At 42.9% G+C, this 18,901-nt stretch overlaps 2 protein-coding genes across 5 annotated transcripts; one reads left to right on the forward strand and one right to left on the reverse strand.

Moving 5' to 3' along the window:
- Positions 1-313: 313 nt before the first annotated feature.
- Positions 314-7,499, forward strand: ak7b (adenylate kinase 7b). 4 transcript variants are annotated; one of them, XM_061300639.1, is made up of 18 exons: positions 314-462; positions 537-692; positions 781-889; positions 985-1,079; positions 1,367-1,477; positions 1,906-1,989; positions 2,430-2,518; positions 2,876-2,966; positions 3,812-3,889; positions 4,015-4,164; positions 4,406-4,534; positions 4,646-4,757; positions 5,078-5,206; positions 5,322-5,387; positions 5,643-5,837; positions 6,136-6,338; positions 6,641-6,799; positions 6,864-7,499. In XM_061300639.1, the coding sequence occupies exons 1-18, from the start codon at positions 391-393 to the stop codon at positions 6,891-6,893; spliced, it is 2,058 nt and encodes a 685-aa protein (XP_061156623.1). In that variant the 5' UTR covers positions 314-390; the 3' UTR covers positions 6,894-7,499. The 4 variants fall into 4 exon arrangements, with proteins under 4 accessions (XP_061156623.1, XP_061156624.1, XP_061156625.1 ...); XM_061300640.1 differs by having other exon boundaries at positions 6,656-6,799; XM_061300641.1 differs by having other exon boundaries at positions 1,045-1,079.
- A 930-nt stretch (positions 7,500-8,429) lies between these two features.
- Positions 8,430-12,284, reverse strand: gsc (goosecoid). Its single transcript, XM_061301552.1, has 3 exons — positions 11,648-12,284; positions 10,833-11,092; positions 8,430-10,049 (listed from the first exon to the last, which is right to left on the reverse strand). The coding sequence occupies exons 1-3, from the start codon at positions 11,973-11,975 to the stop codon at positions 9,903-9,905; spliced, it is 735 nt and encodes a 244-aa protein (XP_061157536.1). The 5' UTR covers positions 11,976-12,284; the 3' UTR covers positions 8,430-9,902.
- Positions 12,285-18,901: the final 6,617 nt, after the last annotated feature.

Raw genomic sequence — 18,901 nt, forward strand, 5'->3', positions numbered from 1 at the left:
AACCAATGGAAGTCGAATTGTTTTAAGGTTAGTAGTCAAAGTTAAAAAAAAAAAAAAAGTGCGTGCGTGTGAGAGTAACTGTGTATGTAGATAACAAAGCTGCCTGCAGGAAAAGTTTGGGTAATTTATACAAACAGTACAATGTTGGGAATGGCTGAGCCAAGTAGCTAAGTAAACATACACGGACGCGCACCATTATAAAGGCATTTTGCTTTAGTGTAGTTGCTGTAGTGTTAGTGACACAAGATGGCGACATTCTGCGCATGTGCGCTTAGGATGGTACTGGGTTGACAGAGCGTGTCTTGACAGCGAGTGTTTACGTCACCCGTGGCAACGGATAATAACACAAACCCGGAAGCTTGCCGTAGGTTCTGGCGGACGGACGGCAAGATGGACATACATACACAGATAAGAGTTTTTATCAACGACATTGACTCATTCACATCTAAATGTATTGCAAAGGTAAAATCTATAGACATGAAGAATTAAAAGGTCCACGTGAAATGGATATAATAAAAGGTGTTTCTTGTTGACAGTGTCTTTCCAAACATACGATTGAAGGTGATGGCTCAGCTAAGAAAGAGGGTCGGACATTGAAATCATGCGACTCGGTGCCACAAAGTTATGAAGTGGTTGGAACGAGTTCGTTTGTTTCAGAGGAGGTCAGACCATTTGTGTTGGAGGCATATGTTGTGAGTATTAACAAAAGCTCAACATGACAAATAATGTCACAAACTGAATAAGTGACTTAAAGATCAACCACGTATCTATTGTGACTAGCAACTGAGGAGGGCAAATGTTCTACAAAAGCTGATGGAATGTGACGTCATCATCTACAACATTACTGGGCATCCTGAGCAGGTAGATGAAGCCCGCTGGGCAGTTACAGGTAGGCGATATAGTCATAGCAATAATAATAATCATCATCATCATCATCATCATCATAACAAGAAGTGTTTTCCATTTTGTGTTGTATATTTGCAGCCCTCCATGATAATAAAAGACATTTTAAACGACCAAAAATGTTTATCCTCATCTCTACAGTAATGACTTGGGCATGCAGTGAGCCAATCAGTTCTGTAAGTATTTTGGAAGGATTTATTGTGTCAGCTGTCCACGCAGATTTGAGGAACCGAGATGTAAAGGTGCTACAGAGAGGTCTTTAGTTGCGTCTTCTTTTTTCTCCAGTACATAATATAACATTGTTTTTTTCATGGGAGGAAAGCAAAGAAGCCAGAGGAAATTCAGACAAGCACTGGAAGATGATGCAAATGTCAATGTGTTTGCCCATCCCTGTGTGCTCTATATGTTGCCTTCATCATTGCACATAGTAACCTCCTTTTTTTTTAATATTATTCTCTCAAAGGATGAGCTGGAGCTCCCTTTTACTGATGATGATTTTAGAAGAAGAATACCCCATCCAAACTTTAAAAAGCACCTGGAGCTGGAGAAATTGGTTGGCAAAATGGGCAAGATGGTATGTTTCATAGCGACTCTGCATTAAAGTTCTACGGACACAATTGTAGATAGATAAGATACTATTTTAATCCCCGCCTGGGGGGGAAATTCAGGAGCCAGCAGTTAGATACAGAATCACAAGGATAGATAAACAGATAGACACCATAGCTTAATATTAATGAATAACAAATGGACCAATAATAAATAAGTAGATGAACGATGAATGGAGAAACAATAGACAGAGTCGGGGCCCCCTCTTCGAAAGGGTTTCATCTTGGTTCATAGCTTTTGATAGCATTGAGCTAGGAGACTTTTTATATCCATCGGAGGACCTTTGCATACGCACACATTCATTATTGCTCACAACTTTTCATTTCATTTTTTGTATCTGAGCTGTTTGGTTACATTTGGCACTTTAAGCAAAAATCTGTTTGTTACTGCTTCTAGGACAGAGCATTGTTTTCCACATATGTTGTGGTGTCAGGACTTCAGTATGGAATGGGAGAGCAGGTCTTCCATCTATTTTTCAAGGTGAGTGCTCACGACATATTCTGCTTATTCTGGCACACAACGTGGTTGCCTTCCTTGCTAAATAAATATACGTCATCACTTATGTAGCCTTGAGGCATCTCACGTCCTCTTCCTCCCCCCATATTACGTTACGCATACGGGATAGCGATGGACACGCGTGGAAAGAGGAACACCACGCGGTGACACTGTTACTGCGCTGCAGCCCTTTGTTTGACTTCACACTCTTTTCTTTGCTTGTTACACCCGTCCGTCTCTTATTTACACACACTTGGAGCGCACATTCTCCATTTTCTGGGCGTTGTCAGCAGCGGCGCTTCTTCACTGAATTACTCCCTGCTCCAAACGACTTTGGTGCAATTCCATATGAAGCAAAATTCTGAATGACTGTTTGTGATGGCTTCAAACTTTTTAATCCCAACCATTTTTTTCTGGATTTATAGATGTCATGGCTGGGACAAGAAAATGAAATAGCAGTCTTTGGAGAGGGCAACAACGTTGTTCCCACCATTCACGTCAGTGACCTTGCAAGGTTGGCCACAACAGCAATACTCTATTCAGTGTTTTCTGTAAATAATCATATCTATTAATGAATAGAGGTGTCCAATTATTCCCTTCACCATACATTGGATACTTGACTGCCGTAATCAATCACAGTGGGTGGGCTCTTCTGGTTGCCTGAAACAGCTCAATTGTTCATGCTCCATATCAGAGGCAAGCCTTGTAAACTAAACAAGAACGTTTCATTCTCACAAAACACGCAATTTCAAAAAAATGATCACCTTTTTTTAACCTCAACGTACTTGCTATCACCAATACCAAAATCTCAGGTTTGGCACAGCTCTAGTACAATGCTTTTAACTGTCCTTTTCATTTCTTCTTATGATAGTGTTATTAAAAAAATAATTGAGATCCAGCCAAAGCCTTTTTACTTGGTCGCTGTGGACTATTCCAACAACACCATGGAGGACATTGTCCAGGTATGTTTGTTACGTATTGTCAATGTCAGGAACAATGCTCATACTGTCAAAATGGCAACCACATATTTTCCAACACATCAACGAACATTGTCGCTCTTGCTCTCGCACAGATTGACTGGCTCCGAGTACAGCATGCAATGCACTTACTTTGTCACTTCAGGGACTATTACAAGTCAGGCCATTTTGAAGCAGTTGGGGGTAGGGAGCGTTGCAACGCGGTGCGCTGCGCTGTGGTCTCTCTGCGATGCGGTGCGGTGCGGCACCTTCAACCTGGTTTTCCCCACTTCTTTGCCCCAACTTAAAAAAAGGGCCACGGTCCTTAGAACAACTCAGATCTTCCTCTTTTTCTTTTCGCAGCCTAGTGCCTAGTTGATGACCTTAAACAAAGAAAACATTGCATTATTTTCAGTTATTGAACTAAGTTCAGTAATTGCATACCAGGAAAATATGAAGCACAACTAACGAAGTAAATAAGATTCAAGATTTTTTTGGGGGGGGGTCACAACCTAACTGAAACAGAAGCATATGCCAAACATAAACATCCACTTTGCCTTTGTGAATACTTCAAACTGATTGAGCCGCTCAAAGTTCAGATAAACACAACTCGTAGCTCAAACAAACAACGCTTTCACCGAACTTGAAACAATAGCATGCATGACGAGTCCATTTCCTACCGCTTGCGTGTGACTAGGAACTGAGGAATCTCGGGGTTGTGGTTTTTTTTTTTTCTTTGCCGTCGTGCACACGTTTCGCCGTCGTGCGCACGCTTCACCGTCGTGCACATGCTTCGGAAGGGCACGGATGCTAAATGACATTTCATTTTGTTTTGTTTTGTTTTTCACCAGTCCATTGCCTGTGCGCTCGGATCGGGGAAGATTCAGAGGAAGCCGTTGGAAGAGGCCTTCCTAAAACAGGACTTCGGTGTAGGTTGCAGTATGTCGTTCACTTCAAAGGCCAATAGAAAGCTGACCATTTTTAATATAGCGTGCGCATTTCAAGAAATCCAAATTCTCCTTTCACAGTTTCTTCTCTGTCTTATTCTTAAAAGATCACGGATATTGATTTATTGCGCGTCAACCTTTGCATGGAAGGTGTCCATCTCAAGGAACTGTTCTCTGTCCACTGGTTGTGTGAGTTTGGTCTTGTGGAGAACATCGAACTGGTGGTGGAAGAGTACCGCCAGAGCAGGGGACTGCTGGTATGTACTGAATAGACAAAGAACAACAGTTGCACGCACATACATACTGTTACTACTGTCAACATTCAACTCCTGCTGCATCCATGTACTACAGCTGTAACACTTGGCAGCTCTGGAGCATATTTTTCAGCCCATTAGGTGCATGCCAAATCTAAACTTCCAGACCATTGTACATTTCATTGTCACACTATTTTTGCCAATGACTTGAAATGTTTCAATCTCTCGTGCACCCCTGGTCTAGCCCATTCGTATGTGTGTTCTGGGTCCTCCTGCAGTGGGGAAAAGCCGAGTGTCTCAACAAATATGTGACCACTACAAACTCCACCACATCAGGCTGAAGGAGACAATCTCAGAGACTGTCTCACACTTGGTTAGAACTGCATTTTGTATTTTAATTTTTTTGCCCATTCATGCAGGGAAAAGTGACATATTACTTAGATGGCAATATCACATGTTGAAATGTAGTCCTGTCCTGATCCAGGAATTTATGATTAGGAATACTCCTTCCGACCTAGACAATGAGGAATCAACATCAGCAACAGAAGCCCAGGAGCTGCTGAACATTTTCAAGGAGAACATGGAACAGAACCGAGGTACGACGGGCGGGGGCGTAAACTTGAATGCACCACAATCACCGCACTGAACAAGCCACAAATAAAGATGGAACAAGAAGATGTTTGAAGAGATAATGGTCTTCCCTGGGAGTCGAATTGGATATTCGACTGCGACTGACTAACCTGATTGGCTAAAGGTAGCCAAGGGAGCTGAACATTTGGTGCATTCCCAAGCGCTTATGCCGAGACTCAAGCTTTGCCTCAAGTGTGTTTGATTCGTACTCATTTATTCCAACTTGGATTTTGAAAATCATATGCTTCAAATTTGATGTTTTGTAACATAGATCGTTGCCATTTAGGTGTTTCAGATGACCAGCTGTTGGTGAAGGTGATGATCGATAAACTTATGTCCAATGCCTGCAAAAACCAGGGCTTTGTACTGGATGGATTTCCAAAGACGTATGAGCAAGCCAAAGAGCTTTTCCACGGTAACTAAATCCAAGATCATAATCACATATACAGTAAGATGCCCATAGCATGCACGCTCACAATCATACATGCACACAATCCATAAAACATGTGTCTGCGTTTCTTTTTTTTTAGTTGATGAGCATGAATCAGACGAGAGAGCATCTTTGACTTCCTTATACAACAAGAAGATAATGCCAGGTTCGACCGCCAACAAGTAGTTATTCAAGTGGAAAAATAGGGTAACATGTCATTAAAGGGAACGAGCACAATACTGGCACCTATATGATTGGACTGTATTAAAAATAATGTCAGTACTACAATCCTCCCCTGAAAGAAAAGTCAAAATTTTGGGACAGAGCGGCGGTGGACTTACTCACGCCCATGTTTTGGATGGACTCTGCTTGATTGACACAGCTGCCTTTTCTTTGCCTTTGCTCTGTGTGTCTCTTGCAGAGTTTGTTTTGTGCCTCGATGCATCAGATTCCTTTTTGAAAGATCGAGTGATTAACCTCTCTGAGAAGTTGGTCCAGGAACACAAATATGAGCAAGAGCAGTTCCTGCAAATTCTAGCCAAATACAGAGAGAAAAACATGGAAGATAGTGTTGCTACTTACTTTGAGGAGTTGGACATCAAGCCTTTTTTAATTGGTAACAGCCTTTCTGAAACTTTTTAAGTCATGCACCCTTGGACAAGGTCTTGGCTTTTTCACTGGTGATCCTCCATATGCATCTCAGTTGTCATCATAAAAATAGATTTTAAGTAGTGTTTATGTACAAACCATAGCAGAGTAGAGCATAGCATAGCGTAGCGTAGCATAGCATGAACGCTGCTTTCGACACAGTGGACCTCTCACGTGCTGTCCACAAATGCTTCACATCATACCGCACAGACGGGACTTTTTTCCTCCACAAAATTTCCTAGTAATTTCTTTGTTCATCTTTATAGAAATTGCCAGTGTCAATACACCTGACAATCAATTGCTGTTGCATCAAATCTGCGAAAGAGTGGGTCAACCCAGAAACTACGAGCAGAGAGATCACAAGGTACAGGATAGGGAAACTGAGCTGATGGAGACGCTTGACAAAGCAAGGAGGGAGCAAAAGGAGAGGGACGAAGCCAGACAGAGATCTGCACATTGGCAGCTGTGGGTACGAAGCTTTCTTCTATCATTCAATCTGGAATTCCTCTCGTTTGCTTGAGATGATTTGAACTGGGTGGGGGGGAAAGAAACTCACCAATTTTTATCAACTGGGCATATACAATTACAAATAGCTCGATCATGGTTTCTAACAGACACAAAGCCCTGGGTATCCATCCATCCAACCAGTCCCAAACGTGTGTGTGTGTGTGTGTGTGTGTGTGTGTGTGTGTGTGTGTGTGTGTGTGTGCGTGTGTGCATGTGTGCGTGCATGTGTGCGTGCATGTGTGCGTGCCTGCGTGCGTTTGAAAGTCTAACACTTTAAAGGAGAAGAGACAACAGGAAGTGCAGCAATTGGAGGTTCTATCGCTGCCAATGAAGACCTACTTGATAGAGTACGTCATAAGCCCACTGTCTCAAGGCTTGATTGCATGTGGCTCAGCATGGCCAGAGGACCCAATAGACTTCCTGGTAATGATGTGAGATTGAGATTTTGCCTTGAAATTTTCTTGAATTTTATTCTGTATCGTTTCAGGCAGAGTATCTGATCAAGAATAACCCCTGACACATTGTTGGATCACAGAAGTCCGCATCCTTCGTTGGCTGTAACAGAGAGCAAGCATGCAGGAGTGACTTCATTAGCTTCAGATTTTCAGGGCTTTTCTCTTGACCAAATGCAATTTTAAATTGATCTGGAATTGGATATCTGCTGACCATTGACGCAAGATCGTATTGAACTCCAAGTCGCTTCAGATTTTGACTGTACAGTACAGGAGGTTTTGAAGGCGATGCCAATTCACGTCATGTGCTCTGCCAAATAGGGCTTGCCTTTCCTGTGTGTGAAATACAAGAAAATCAATCTCGAAAATCAGCAGGTAACTGAAACGAGTGGAGTGGAGCTCTTTACAAGCCCTAGGCTTCGTCTCCCTCCTTGCACAGTTATTGATATAATAATATGTGCTAAACAATAAACTAAAACTAAACTAAACAATTCAAACTAGTTAGTAGTAGGGTAGTTCAACTAACCTACAGGAGAAAACCACAGTCATCGTATAATTAAGGAGATTCAGTAAATAAAATGGAGTCCATGACATTGGCGGTGCATTCAGTAAATAAACAATGTGTATTCATCAAATAAACAAATATGCTATCAGTAACAGTGCATTTTAAATGCTACGAGCTCTAAATAGTTTTTTTCTCTCTTACCCGTGACTGAATGGTCAACGAAGACTGATGGCAGACAGACTTCACCAGACGTTGAAAAACGAGGCCATCACTAGAATTGAATCATTCTCCCATATTGTTACGATCAGATGCCGTTATTTTCATCATATTTTATTCAAACAAGTGCGTCAAATGTAGTTCGTTTTGAGCCAATATAATAGCATATTGAAATGGGGAGCCGACCATTCACCATTTTGATTTCTCCACGTGTCCATTCGATGCGCCACAAGTGTGAATTAAGGCAGCCATAGAAATCCGAACATGTCATGGTGAAAATATTGAACAGGCAGCGGCTCCGGACCGCGCCGAGTGCCCTCAACTGCTTGCCGAATTCGCGGGCGGGAGGGAGGGAGGGAGGGAGGTAGGTCGCGCGGCCTGCGTTCCTCGCGTCTCGGGCGGGCCTGCCCTACCTCTGCAGTCAAATCGTCCAAATTAAGACAGCGATTAATTGTGCTATGCTCGAAATTACCTTGAAAAAAGAAAACGAGAAGAAAAAAGAGAAAAGGCTTGACATCAAAGTTCTGTTAAATTATTCATTGACTAGAGAAAATGTGTTCATCCTCCATTTTAAATTGAAGACATTTAACGAAGGGTTTTACGGTGAAATATTTCGGCGAGTCATTTTGAACTGAAAAAAAGGGATTTACATGTTCTTACGGCAAATGTGCTTCATTTAACGGTACGCTGCTTAAGATGAAACCGGAAATTTACGGCATATTCCGTGATGTCACGCGACATTGTTGATGATGATGATGATGATGATATTGTATCAAGTTTCAGGGAGAAAAAAAATCACGTTTAATAAAATACACGTATGCATTTTTTTCTTAAAGAAATACGCATATGAAATGAAAAACCATTACAGTTGCATGATCATGACATTCTTTGTGAAATGTGTTATCATCCTCGAAATAAATGTGACTCAGCTATAACAAAACACTTCACAAAGTATATATATATATGTATATATATATATATATATACACACACATATATATATATATATACACACACACACACACACACAAATAAGTCTCCTAACACTTAAATTTGGAACAGTTGGATAATTTTTAAACGCTAACAATTAAAATATGCTTTGCCCTCGTGTCTCGCCTATTATAGCGATAATCGATTCAAATCGATTTTATATTGTATTTTCTTATTTGCGTATTTAGTCGAATATAAACTATTTGTACGAATTTCAGTGCATGCGTTACCTAATGTTACAATCGACCCATTTATTTTTTTTAGATTTTGTTTTGTTATGAATAATACCTGCGATTTGCTCACGTTTCCTTCAATACTTTTTTTAAAATGGAGCCAAATATAATTAATCAGCGCACTTCGCTTTTAGTACAAACTGTGACAATGAATCTATTGTATCTAAATAATGATGAATTATAAGTTGATTTCTTTTTTATACACCACAGGCTAATAGAGGAAAGGTTTAAAGTGACACTTTTCTTTTAGGTCCCCGGTCGGGAGGGAACCCTTAATTGTCACATCATAATTTTATATTCCAACATCGATACTTTTGCCCCCTTCCCGCTTGTAGGCAAATTGGCGCACATTCCAACTGAGCGAACAGGCCGCCGCCGCCGCCGCCGGCGCCGCACGGGTACGGACACGTGCAAGCGCGAGTAACAATTGACACACATATGCATTCAAACCTACGGGGTAGTCTTTAATCGTCCCAACATTCATGATGTGTTGAAAATGTGCACGGAAAGAAGCACAATGAGGACAGAATCCACGAAGTGCTCTTGCTCCGTGTCAACCAAATGTGATCAATTTAGGCGATCATTCTAATTCTTGTAGAAATCCGTCACTGAACCTTACTGATAAAATGCCGTGTATACATGGAGTGAGAATCACTTTCATCTTTAATCAATATATTGAGGTGAAAATGTTTCCGGTTTAACCTGTTTTCAAATGGAAAAAATATTCCTATATATGGCTGGCAAGCAACGTACAGTACATAATTATTAAATCAGCCATGTGGTTTATGTTTTAATGTTCAGTCGTGAGTATATGGATTATTTTTAATTGACTTTTTTTTTAATAAATATTCTACTCCGCATAACCCACATTGTAAAGCTGTTCGCAGCGCATTAACACAACTCCACATTTCCATTCTCGCTACGTTGGCAACTGACAGGTATACGTCATATTACAACATGAATACAAAGGTGTCGCGTGTGGTACGGTGAGTGACATCAACTCAAGTGTCTTGATTCTCTTAACATTCAAATTAAATTAGATATAAATAGACAATGCAACTAGGATATATGTACACCTGTGCAACACAAGTCATTCACCACTGATCCAAGCAAACGTGCACGCGTTTAACTCAGTCCGAGTCCACGTCACTTTTGTTCTCCTCAGTTTTCTCCGCGGACGTTTTTTTTGTTTTGTTCCATTTCGGAGTATTCTCCGATTCCTCCGATGACGACCTTTTTTGCCGCCTCCATTTGGCCCGTCTGTTTTTGAACCAAACCTGCGGTAAGAAACCACAAATGTAATATTTTTTTTATATATATATACATATATATATATATATATATATATATACACATATACATATACATATACATATACATATATATATACATACATATATATATATATACATATACATATATATACATATATATATATATATATATGTATATATATATATATACACACACATACTTATTAGCAGTATAAAATACGTTTCAATTCGTACATTAATATTTTTTCTTTGTATTTATATATATAACAAAAAGGACTTAAATTGGCTAAGTAGACACAAGATCCATTGTGAGGTTAGGCAAGTCAGCATGGGTCTTAACTGCACAGATTCATTCAGTATGTGTACTTAGACTCGACCTTATCATATACCAGTGTTATTTTCTACATTCGATAATTCACCCTGCTGTATCTTTCTGATATTCAAGATATATACCCCCCCCCCCCCCCCCCGCCTAAAAAAAAATTGTCACTTCAGACTGCTGCTTTAGAACCTAACTACGTCGCAAAACTTAAGCTTGGGTAAAATAAACGTTTTATGCAATCGGCATTGTATGTATTAATTGAATTTGTTGTTTTTATCCATCCATTCATCCATCAATTTTGTGGGTTATTCTTTTCAATAAAAGCACATTTGATAAACGCAAACATTGAAGCGCTATAAGCGTAAATCTTTTCCATTCGCAGATAACTTTGCAAATCACAATGTACGCGCACTAATAACTGTACTCGTGCAAACAGAAGGGGGGAAAAAAGGGATTGTTCTGACCTCGACCTTCTCCTCCCGTAGGTGAACCTTACGAGCGAGTTGTTCCCTGGTGCCAACGTCGGGGTACTTGGTCTCTTGGAAGAGGCCCTCCAGAGCCTCCAGCTGCTCGTCGGTGAAGATGGTTCGGTGCCGTCGCTTCCTGCGGCAGTGCAGCTGGTTGAGGAGTTGCAGCTCACTCCGCGAAAAGTTGCCCATATTCACGTAGGACATCATATGATGGGGCACGGAAGAGACCAACACCGAACCCGGACTGTCATAGCCTGCGAGGTAAACGGACACGCACGCGTCAAAATGGGAAAACACACACACACGTCGCTGTATGCGGAGAGTCTGCTCGATCTATATTTATATTGTATTCTATTTATATTGTATTCTATTTGTATAGTTTATATTGAAGGAGGCAAACAAAACACGCAGTCACTACTATAGAGACGTCACACTCACACACTTAATTTTCACACTAAGCAGTTGTAAGCACTTTTTCGCAAATCTATTAGGCTGAGTCGGTGACATTTACCATGCATGCGTCAGACCTTCTCAATTCAAAGTTTCTGGCCATTTCGGGCAAAAGGTCAAAAACTCGATAACTCGATGTCTTGTGCTTTAAACGCACGCACACGTCGTCAATAAATATCTACATGGTGATTGTAAACAATTCATTTGGACATGTCCGTTGCGTGCGCGAGTGATATTGCGTCCCTGTGCATCCGCGGTACAATATGACGTAGTCAGCAATCCAAACAAAATGGCTTTCGAGTATCATTTGAATCACGAAATTTGCTCGTGTAGAAATATATTTACATATATATATTTACCTGGCGTGATGCAAGGGCATTGCTGTGGGCTGAGGCTGTGCACGGCGGCGGCGGCGGCGGCACCACAACAAGGGAGTCCTCCGGTGCCTTGAACTTGTAGCTGTCCGTAGTAATAGCCGTTATATCCGACTCTGGTTCCGTTCACAGACGGAACTCCGGGGCCTGGGAGGCCACACGCGGCGGTGTACAATCCGTTGTAGTCTGAATAAACAGAGTCGCTCAGCCCCCCAGGCAACACGACCGGACCGCCCCGGTGGAGAAGCAGCGGCTCCTTGCAGCTCGGTCGTCCGGACAGTATACTGTCGATGCTGAACATGCCGGCGGGCATCGCTCCGGCCGAGCAGGGCAGGGGCTGCTGGTGCTGGTGCTGCTGAAGGAGAGGGAAACGAAAAGTCAAATAGTATAGGCACTAGGCTGAAAAAAAAAAAAAAAAAAACCCAAACCAAACAGAAAAGAAAAAAAACTAAAAGTGCGCCATTGTGACTCTGGAAGCAACTCTTCTGCTTGCATTCGCGAGGCACCGTGATAGAAAGCAAGCAGACTGTTGTTTTGAATGGGGCCGGTGAGAAGGGCAGCAGAGTTTATATCGTAGTGACGTCACGAATTAGCGCCACAAGCTGTGGAGTGGGAACCGTCTGTGTATTGACAAGTCATTGAATTAATAATGATCCCCGTGCTTTGCATATTTTTGCAAAGCGCAATTGTAAACACGTATTGCGTCATTTCTCCTGGAAGACAATTATACTGGAACGCAATCGAAAATGGAAATCATGTTGCTTTTAGAAAGATTTAGGACTTCTACATTCATTGGAATTGACTCCATTTGATATGCGAGTCAATGTTTTTAGAAGAAACTGTGGTTATTCGACGAGATGTCATCAGCAATATTGTCAAAATTGTTTTTGTCAAAACTCTAATTAGACTCCATGTTTTCGTTTTGATTCCACTATAGCTATTCTGGGGGCGAGGAGATACGTAGTAGTTCCTGGTCATGCTCGGTCAGGTAAACAGTAAGATAAAGCCTAAAGATAAAACCTATTTGCTTCTTTTCATGGTCAGGTCTATGAGAAGCTTGGTAACTTCCCACCCTCCTCCCTCTTCTCTGCAGGGAGCCTATCAGAGCATTTCCTCCTAACAGCAGGCAGCTCATCTACTACGCAGGTCAACAAAGCACAACATTTCTGCTCATTATCGCCTCTATTCAGTTGAAATAAAGACAGCTCCCCAATCAACATAAATGGAGTGTTGCTGGAACGGGGAAATTGTTGGTCGTCCCACGGAGAAAAATGTGTCTGGCCATACGGTGGAAAAAAACCCTGCTTCGACACAACTCCAAAACCATCGCCTTTATTCAATTGGAGCAAAGACGGATCTTATTTGGCCTATTCAACATATACTGTAGTTTGTGTGCGCGCAGTGGATTCCCAGTTCCTTATGACGGGGTCTAAACAAATATTACAGGCTTGTGGTCAGATCTGGCTGCGAACAAAGCAGAGCAGGCAAACAAGCGGGAAGCAAGTAGGCGTATGATCAGGTCAACGGGGATCAGAGCAAGAACGCGACGCAACGGAACGGGACAGGACGGGTGGCAGGCCGTTGAGCAAAGCGGCCAGGAGTGACGGCTGGCGGTGCAGGGTTTAAGTAGCGGTCTTGGTGAGCAGGTCTGATGAACAATCAATCACTGCCAGGCGTGGCTGAGATGGTCATAGGACGCGAGGGCCTGGAGCAGAGACACAAGAAAGGAGCTGATCGGGGTGCGAAAACAAAAGTGTGAGGAGGGAGGGGGTGAAAGGAGCTGGCCATGGTGCTGATGCCAAAACAAACAAAAAGACAACAACCCCATTTGCAATAGCAAAATAGCATTTAACTGCCAACAGCAGGAAAAAGTATGTAGAAAGCCGTCAGTATTCAGTCATATCTATATTTGCATGCATTTAAGCAGGCACGCAAATACCTTTAGTCAGCCACCATCAAAGCAATCAATATGCAGCATTAGATAGCACAGAGCTTTAGAAATACATTGATTTCAGGAAGGGGGGGGGGGGGGCAACGCAGAAATACATTGAATTGCATTAGTAAGATGGCCAGTTAGTTGATTTTCTGAAATGATTTCTGCAAAATCTCTCTTTACTCCAATAGAAAGGCGCACGACAGAAAGGGTGCAAAGCGACATTAGATTTTTGTCAGGCTGGGAATACCTGCTTGCTCTCGTCTCTGCGTCCTCCCCCGCCTTGCCACTTCAGCCTTCGCCCCCCCCCAACACAAAATACACGGTTCCTTTGTGGAACCTACTTAAGATATTTTGGTTGGGTGTTAATGTGCTGTCATGCAGCTGAAATGGCCCAGCTGGTTTCTCTTAGTGTTCATCAATCATTCATTTTACTCGGCATCCATCAGGCAATCCTGGTAATTACTGATTACAGGTCACGGGTTAGGACGGAGGAAACGCACTCGTTCATTGCCTGCCTGCCGTCTGACCATGTGTCGTGAATCAGAAACACATTCATACATGGCTGGAACGTGCCATGTTTTCACATCAAATTTGCAATCCATTGGAATGAGCCAAACCTGTGGGTGGCTGAACGGACGGACGGACGATCGCGAGCTGGGAACTTTCATGGAACTATCACGCAAAAATGACACCAGCTTTTACAGAAAATGTGTACTGATTTGACCACTACACAGTTATTCATGTGATATTGATGATCATTTCAAGTTTTTAGCCAGTGACCAAATTCACGTGAAAATGAGACCATCTTGAACGAGAATCACCACTGTTCATCTGAGTTATACTTGGTACTAAAAGCGACCTAGCATTCACTCAAAGCCTTTCCATTCTAAAGTGTGTGTATATATATATATATATATATACACACGTGTTTTTTTATATATATATATATATATATATATATATATATATATATATATATATATATATATATATATATATATATATATATATATATATATATATATAAGCACTGTGTATGGATTATGGATGCATGTGTGCACAGGGTGCCTTGCGTACCTTGAGAGGTCTGATGGATACCAAGTGTGATGGCACGCTACCAAGACCCAGGGCAGCAGAGGAAGTGGAGCATAGATTAGCCCTGAAACAGAACCAGATTGTCGAGCACTGGGAGGTATTACCCGTACGGCCGGTCGGCCGGCCAGCCAGCGAGCCATGCAGCCAGCACCTGGCCAGGATAGGTCCCACCCTTATGTGAAACTCAATCTAAAAACTTAACTCTGTTAATAGTAGCTGCGTGGGGTTCTCATTTAATCCAATACAGGTGCAAAAAGAGCATAATCAATCCACAACAAGTACAAATATGTCTGCTTCTTTGTGTATTTTCACCATAACCAATAGTATTGCCGCAATACCCGTTAGTCTAGTGACATGAAAAGCACGCATGAAAAAGTCATTTTTAGTACATGTATATTATACTCATTTGTGATTTATTGTCAAAACAGACACACACATATACGCGCGCGCGCACACACACACACACACACACACACACACACACACACACACACACACACACACAACACACACCACACACATCCGATGGATGGGAATGTAGATGCGTGTCAGACCAAGCCAGGGTTAGAGGCACACAGCAGAGTGACATGAGAAAATGAACGTGATGGCTTTAACCCTCACCAATTCAGAGCTCATATGACAACGGTGCCATTGTGTATTACGATTTGAACAGAAAGGTCATTCTTAATATCTACTGATGACAGAGAGGAATTAGTTGCAAATCCTTCCATATCAGCCATTCCAAGCACTTTTAATCCTACCTTTAGAAGGCCTGTCAAAAACACTCCAGCATATTCAGTCAACATGCGCTGCACATCCAATGCACCATCCTACTCACGTGGCCTTTGGTCGCCACACTAAGCAATCGCTAGCAACCATGCACAATCAAGCCACAATGACACAAGTACATTTCACAACAAGGCACGTGGTGGAGCTTGGAATGATCCATGAAATAATATGGAACGCTTGAGCCCAAAAATGTGAAATGAGTCCAAATCTTTGGCTTGTATTCGGTCACAACGTGTCGGCGCTCGGGACAGTCGCGCGTCTCCCTGCTCCCGGCCCGTGACGCACGTTGCTCTCGTTGCTTTCGTTAACCGTATTGCCAGTTGAAATGTTAAACAGACACTTGTATTTAGTTGATGCTATAAATTCAGCTCGTTGGGGAGGGTACGTGCTATTTCCAATCAGAGTGCAGGCTAAAAGGTAACGAATGGGCTCTGGCTTTCAGTTTGCAACGACAATGAAAAGAAAGTCTGACATTTCCGACGTGAAATAGGATTGATTTTCGACAATGAAATTGGAAAGCTTACACACAGTTCATTGGCGCAGACTCCTATCATCAAGGGATTTGGAACGTGAATATGTGTGTCAGGGTATTTCTGGACAAATTCCAGCTGAACCAAGTGAACAAAGACTACTAACTAACTGTCTGTAATTTTCCAGGTCACTCCTTGAGTCATGGGCATTTTTGCAACCAATTCTTTCCTCTGCCTCTCTCTCTCTCTCTCTCTCTCTCTCTCCTCTTTGCAGTTTCTCATAGGCAGCTTGTCGCAGAGCAGATTGAACCCAGCTGAGAATGTTGGTCTGCATCTGCAGCACACTATCCGAGGGGAATATGCAGGAACCACGAGGCCCGCCTGCCCCCTAAAAAGTGCCATGCACCCAGGCAGACATCCAGGTGGATTGACTTGGGAGATGAATATGGAATGATTCGAAATGATCAATTCCACCATTGATCTTGCCACTGCGCCAACAGCCATTATTTAGTCACGCATCAATGGACGGTAAATGACAGGTGTTCAACTGGTCCTGTTTTTAGACCCATGGGAGTATGGCTTGGGAATCACAGGTGTTTGTGTGTGTGTGTGTGTGTGTGTGTGTGTGTGTGTAGAGCAGGGGGATATTATGTGTGGCTGCTCACCCAAAAATGCCGTTTGCACGATTTAACGCTATTTCAGCTTACTCCCTCCCTCCCGTTGAAGCCCCGAGCGAGCGAGCGAGCGAGCACGAGCGAGCAGGCAGGCAACCTTGCTCTTGTCAGAATAGCTCACACGGGGAGCAGACCTCCACTTGTTTGAGTGCTGTGTAAATACAAGGCGGCTCCGACAGACAACCAAAGTCAAAATGGTTTACACAAGGTCATTGTTGTTAAAAAGCAGAACTTAGTACTCACATGTTATTACCTCCGCCTCGCCTGTCACTCAGATAATTGGAAAAACACAGGGGTGTGATGTAATCCTCCCTCCAGTACACAAATATACAAGCGCCACAGTACACGGACCAGGACAATCAAATACATACAAAAACATGGTCAAGCACTTTCTTCCATTGAGCTCGTACAGTATGGAGCAGATCATAATGCAGCTTTTTTTTTTTACTTAGTGTCGTTGAGGCCGCTTGCACTTGCAGAACATGTAGTCAATATGACACACGGGGGACACTACTCACAATGTGTGCAACTTTGCTTTTAACTGGTTTTGTCTGAATTGCTAATGCAAGCGTTTCCTTTGAAAGATTTTCAAAAATAATGATCAATATTTTGTAGTCTTGGGGACTGAAACGTGTGCCCGTCAAAAGTTAAGCTGGAAGAAGCAATGCAAGACTATGATCACATACCCAAGTGAGTTTCACCGATGCCCGTCTGTAATGGCTGCAGGTCACGGCCGCTGCTTAACTTCAGATGACCCCGGCAGGCAGGCATTATATGTTATTATAAGACTTTGTGCTGCTACAAAAAAGCAACTATCAAGGGGATTTCTTCCAATCTGGAGGCCTGGATTTTGTAAACATAAAGACTGGGGAGGGGGGGGGGTCCGGCTTTGCTCATTCACTTGTCGAGATATTGTTTTTGTCACTCAAATTTTTTTCTTCAACACTAATTTAAACCAAGAGTACTTATAAATACATATAAATGAATGCCAGTAGGAGGAGGAAATGTCTTTACTGTATGCTGGGAAGCAGTAAAGACTTAGGAAGATATTTCAACTATCTAAGGAGGCAAAATCCACCGCCTTTCCACAACACGCACAAAATCAAATCAATAAACGAAAGGCACGGTTGGGGTACCGAGATGTCGAGAGAGTGGCACATCACTCAATTGGAATTGATTTGATACGCACAATCCAACACGCCTGACTGAATTGATCAGATTGTCAGCAAGCTCTGTCAAAACCTGAGACCACCCTGATGGTTTGAATGGAGTCAATTGCATCAACAGGCAGGCTATGACTCTTGTGAGACCAGGGGTTGGCTCCCCAACGCAGATAGATCCATTGACTGATTGAGAGATGTAAAAATGCAAATTCCTCACTCACCTTGAAGCATTCCTGCTCATTCCTCTTTAGGCACAGTCACACCCGATCCATGGAAATCGGCAGGTTCTCACATTGTGACATCACAAAGTGACGAGCCACTCCCGTAGCGTCTTGGTTCGTTTCTCAGAGCAGCTGTCCCTGCAACTTAAGCGGACATGCGGCTTTTCCCTTTTTTAGCACATCACATAAATGTTATTTTCACATTCTCCGTGCAACGTGCTCATCATCATCATCATCGGCTACACAGTCTCGAAAGACCATCGATTTATTGTGTCTGGAGGTGAGGTGTTCTTTGCACAGCGTCTGCTGTGGCTGGTGAGTCCTACCCGTGAGAGGCAGACACGGCCACAGATGTCACAGGTGTGGGCCGGATCCGGTGAAGGTGGGGGCATGGTGGCTTACTGTTTCCTCAACTTCTTTTTCGTTTCTCGATGTTGAGCCAGGGTGGTTTCGTAGGTCTGCAGCCCGTTTCGGAGACCCTGTTGCCATTTGTGGCGATCCTGGGCGACGTCTTCCCCGGTGGCTGGGTTGATGTTGAAGGATTTGAGCTCTGCATATAAGATGTCCTTTGGCATACGGCCGTCTTCCGTCCGACGGACATGGCCCAGCCAACGGAGACGCCGCTGCTTCGGCAGGGAGAGCATAGTGGGGAGCTGTGCACTCTCCAGGACTGCACTGTCTGTGATGCTGTCCCGCCAGGTGATGCCCAGTATGGGTCTCAGGCAACGCAGATGGAAAGAGTTTAGCCTTCTCTCTTGATGTGCATAAAGAGTCCAGGCTTCGCTGCCATACAAGAGTGTACTGACGACATAGGCCCTGTACACTTGCACCTTTGTATGGATGGTGAGCTTGCTGTTCTGCCATACTCTGGGTGTCAGTTTTCCAAAGGTA

Source organism: Syngnathus typhle, linkage group LG16 (genome assembly GCF_033458585.1).
Source record: "Syngnathus typhle isolate RoL2023-S1 ecotype Sweden linkage group LG16, RoL_Styp_1.0, whole genome shotgun sequence".
Classification (NCBI taxonomy): domain Eukaryota; kingdom Metazoa; phylum Chordata; class Actinopteri; order Syngnathiformes; family Syngnathidae; genus Syngnathus; species Syngnathus typhle.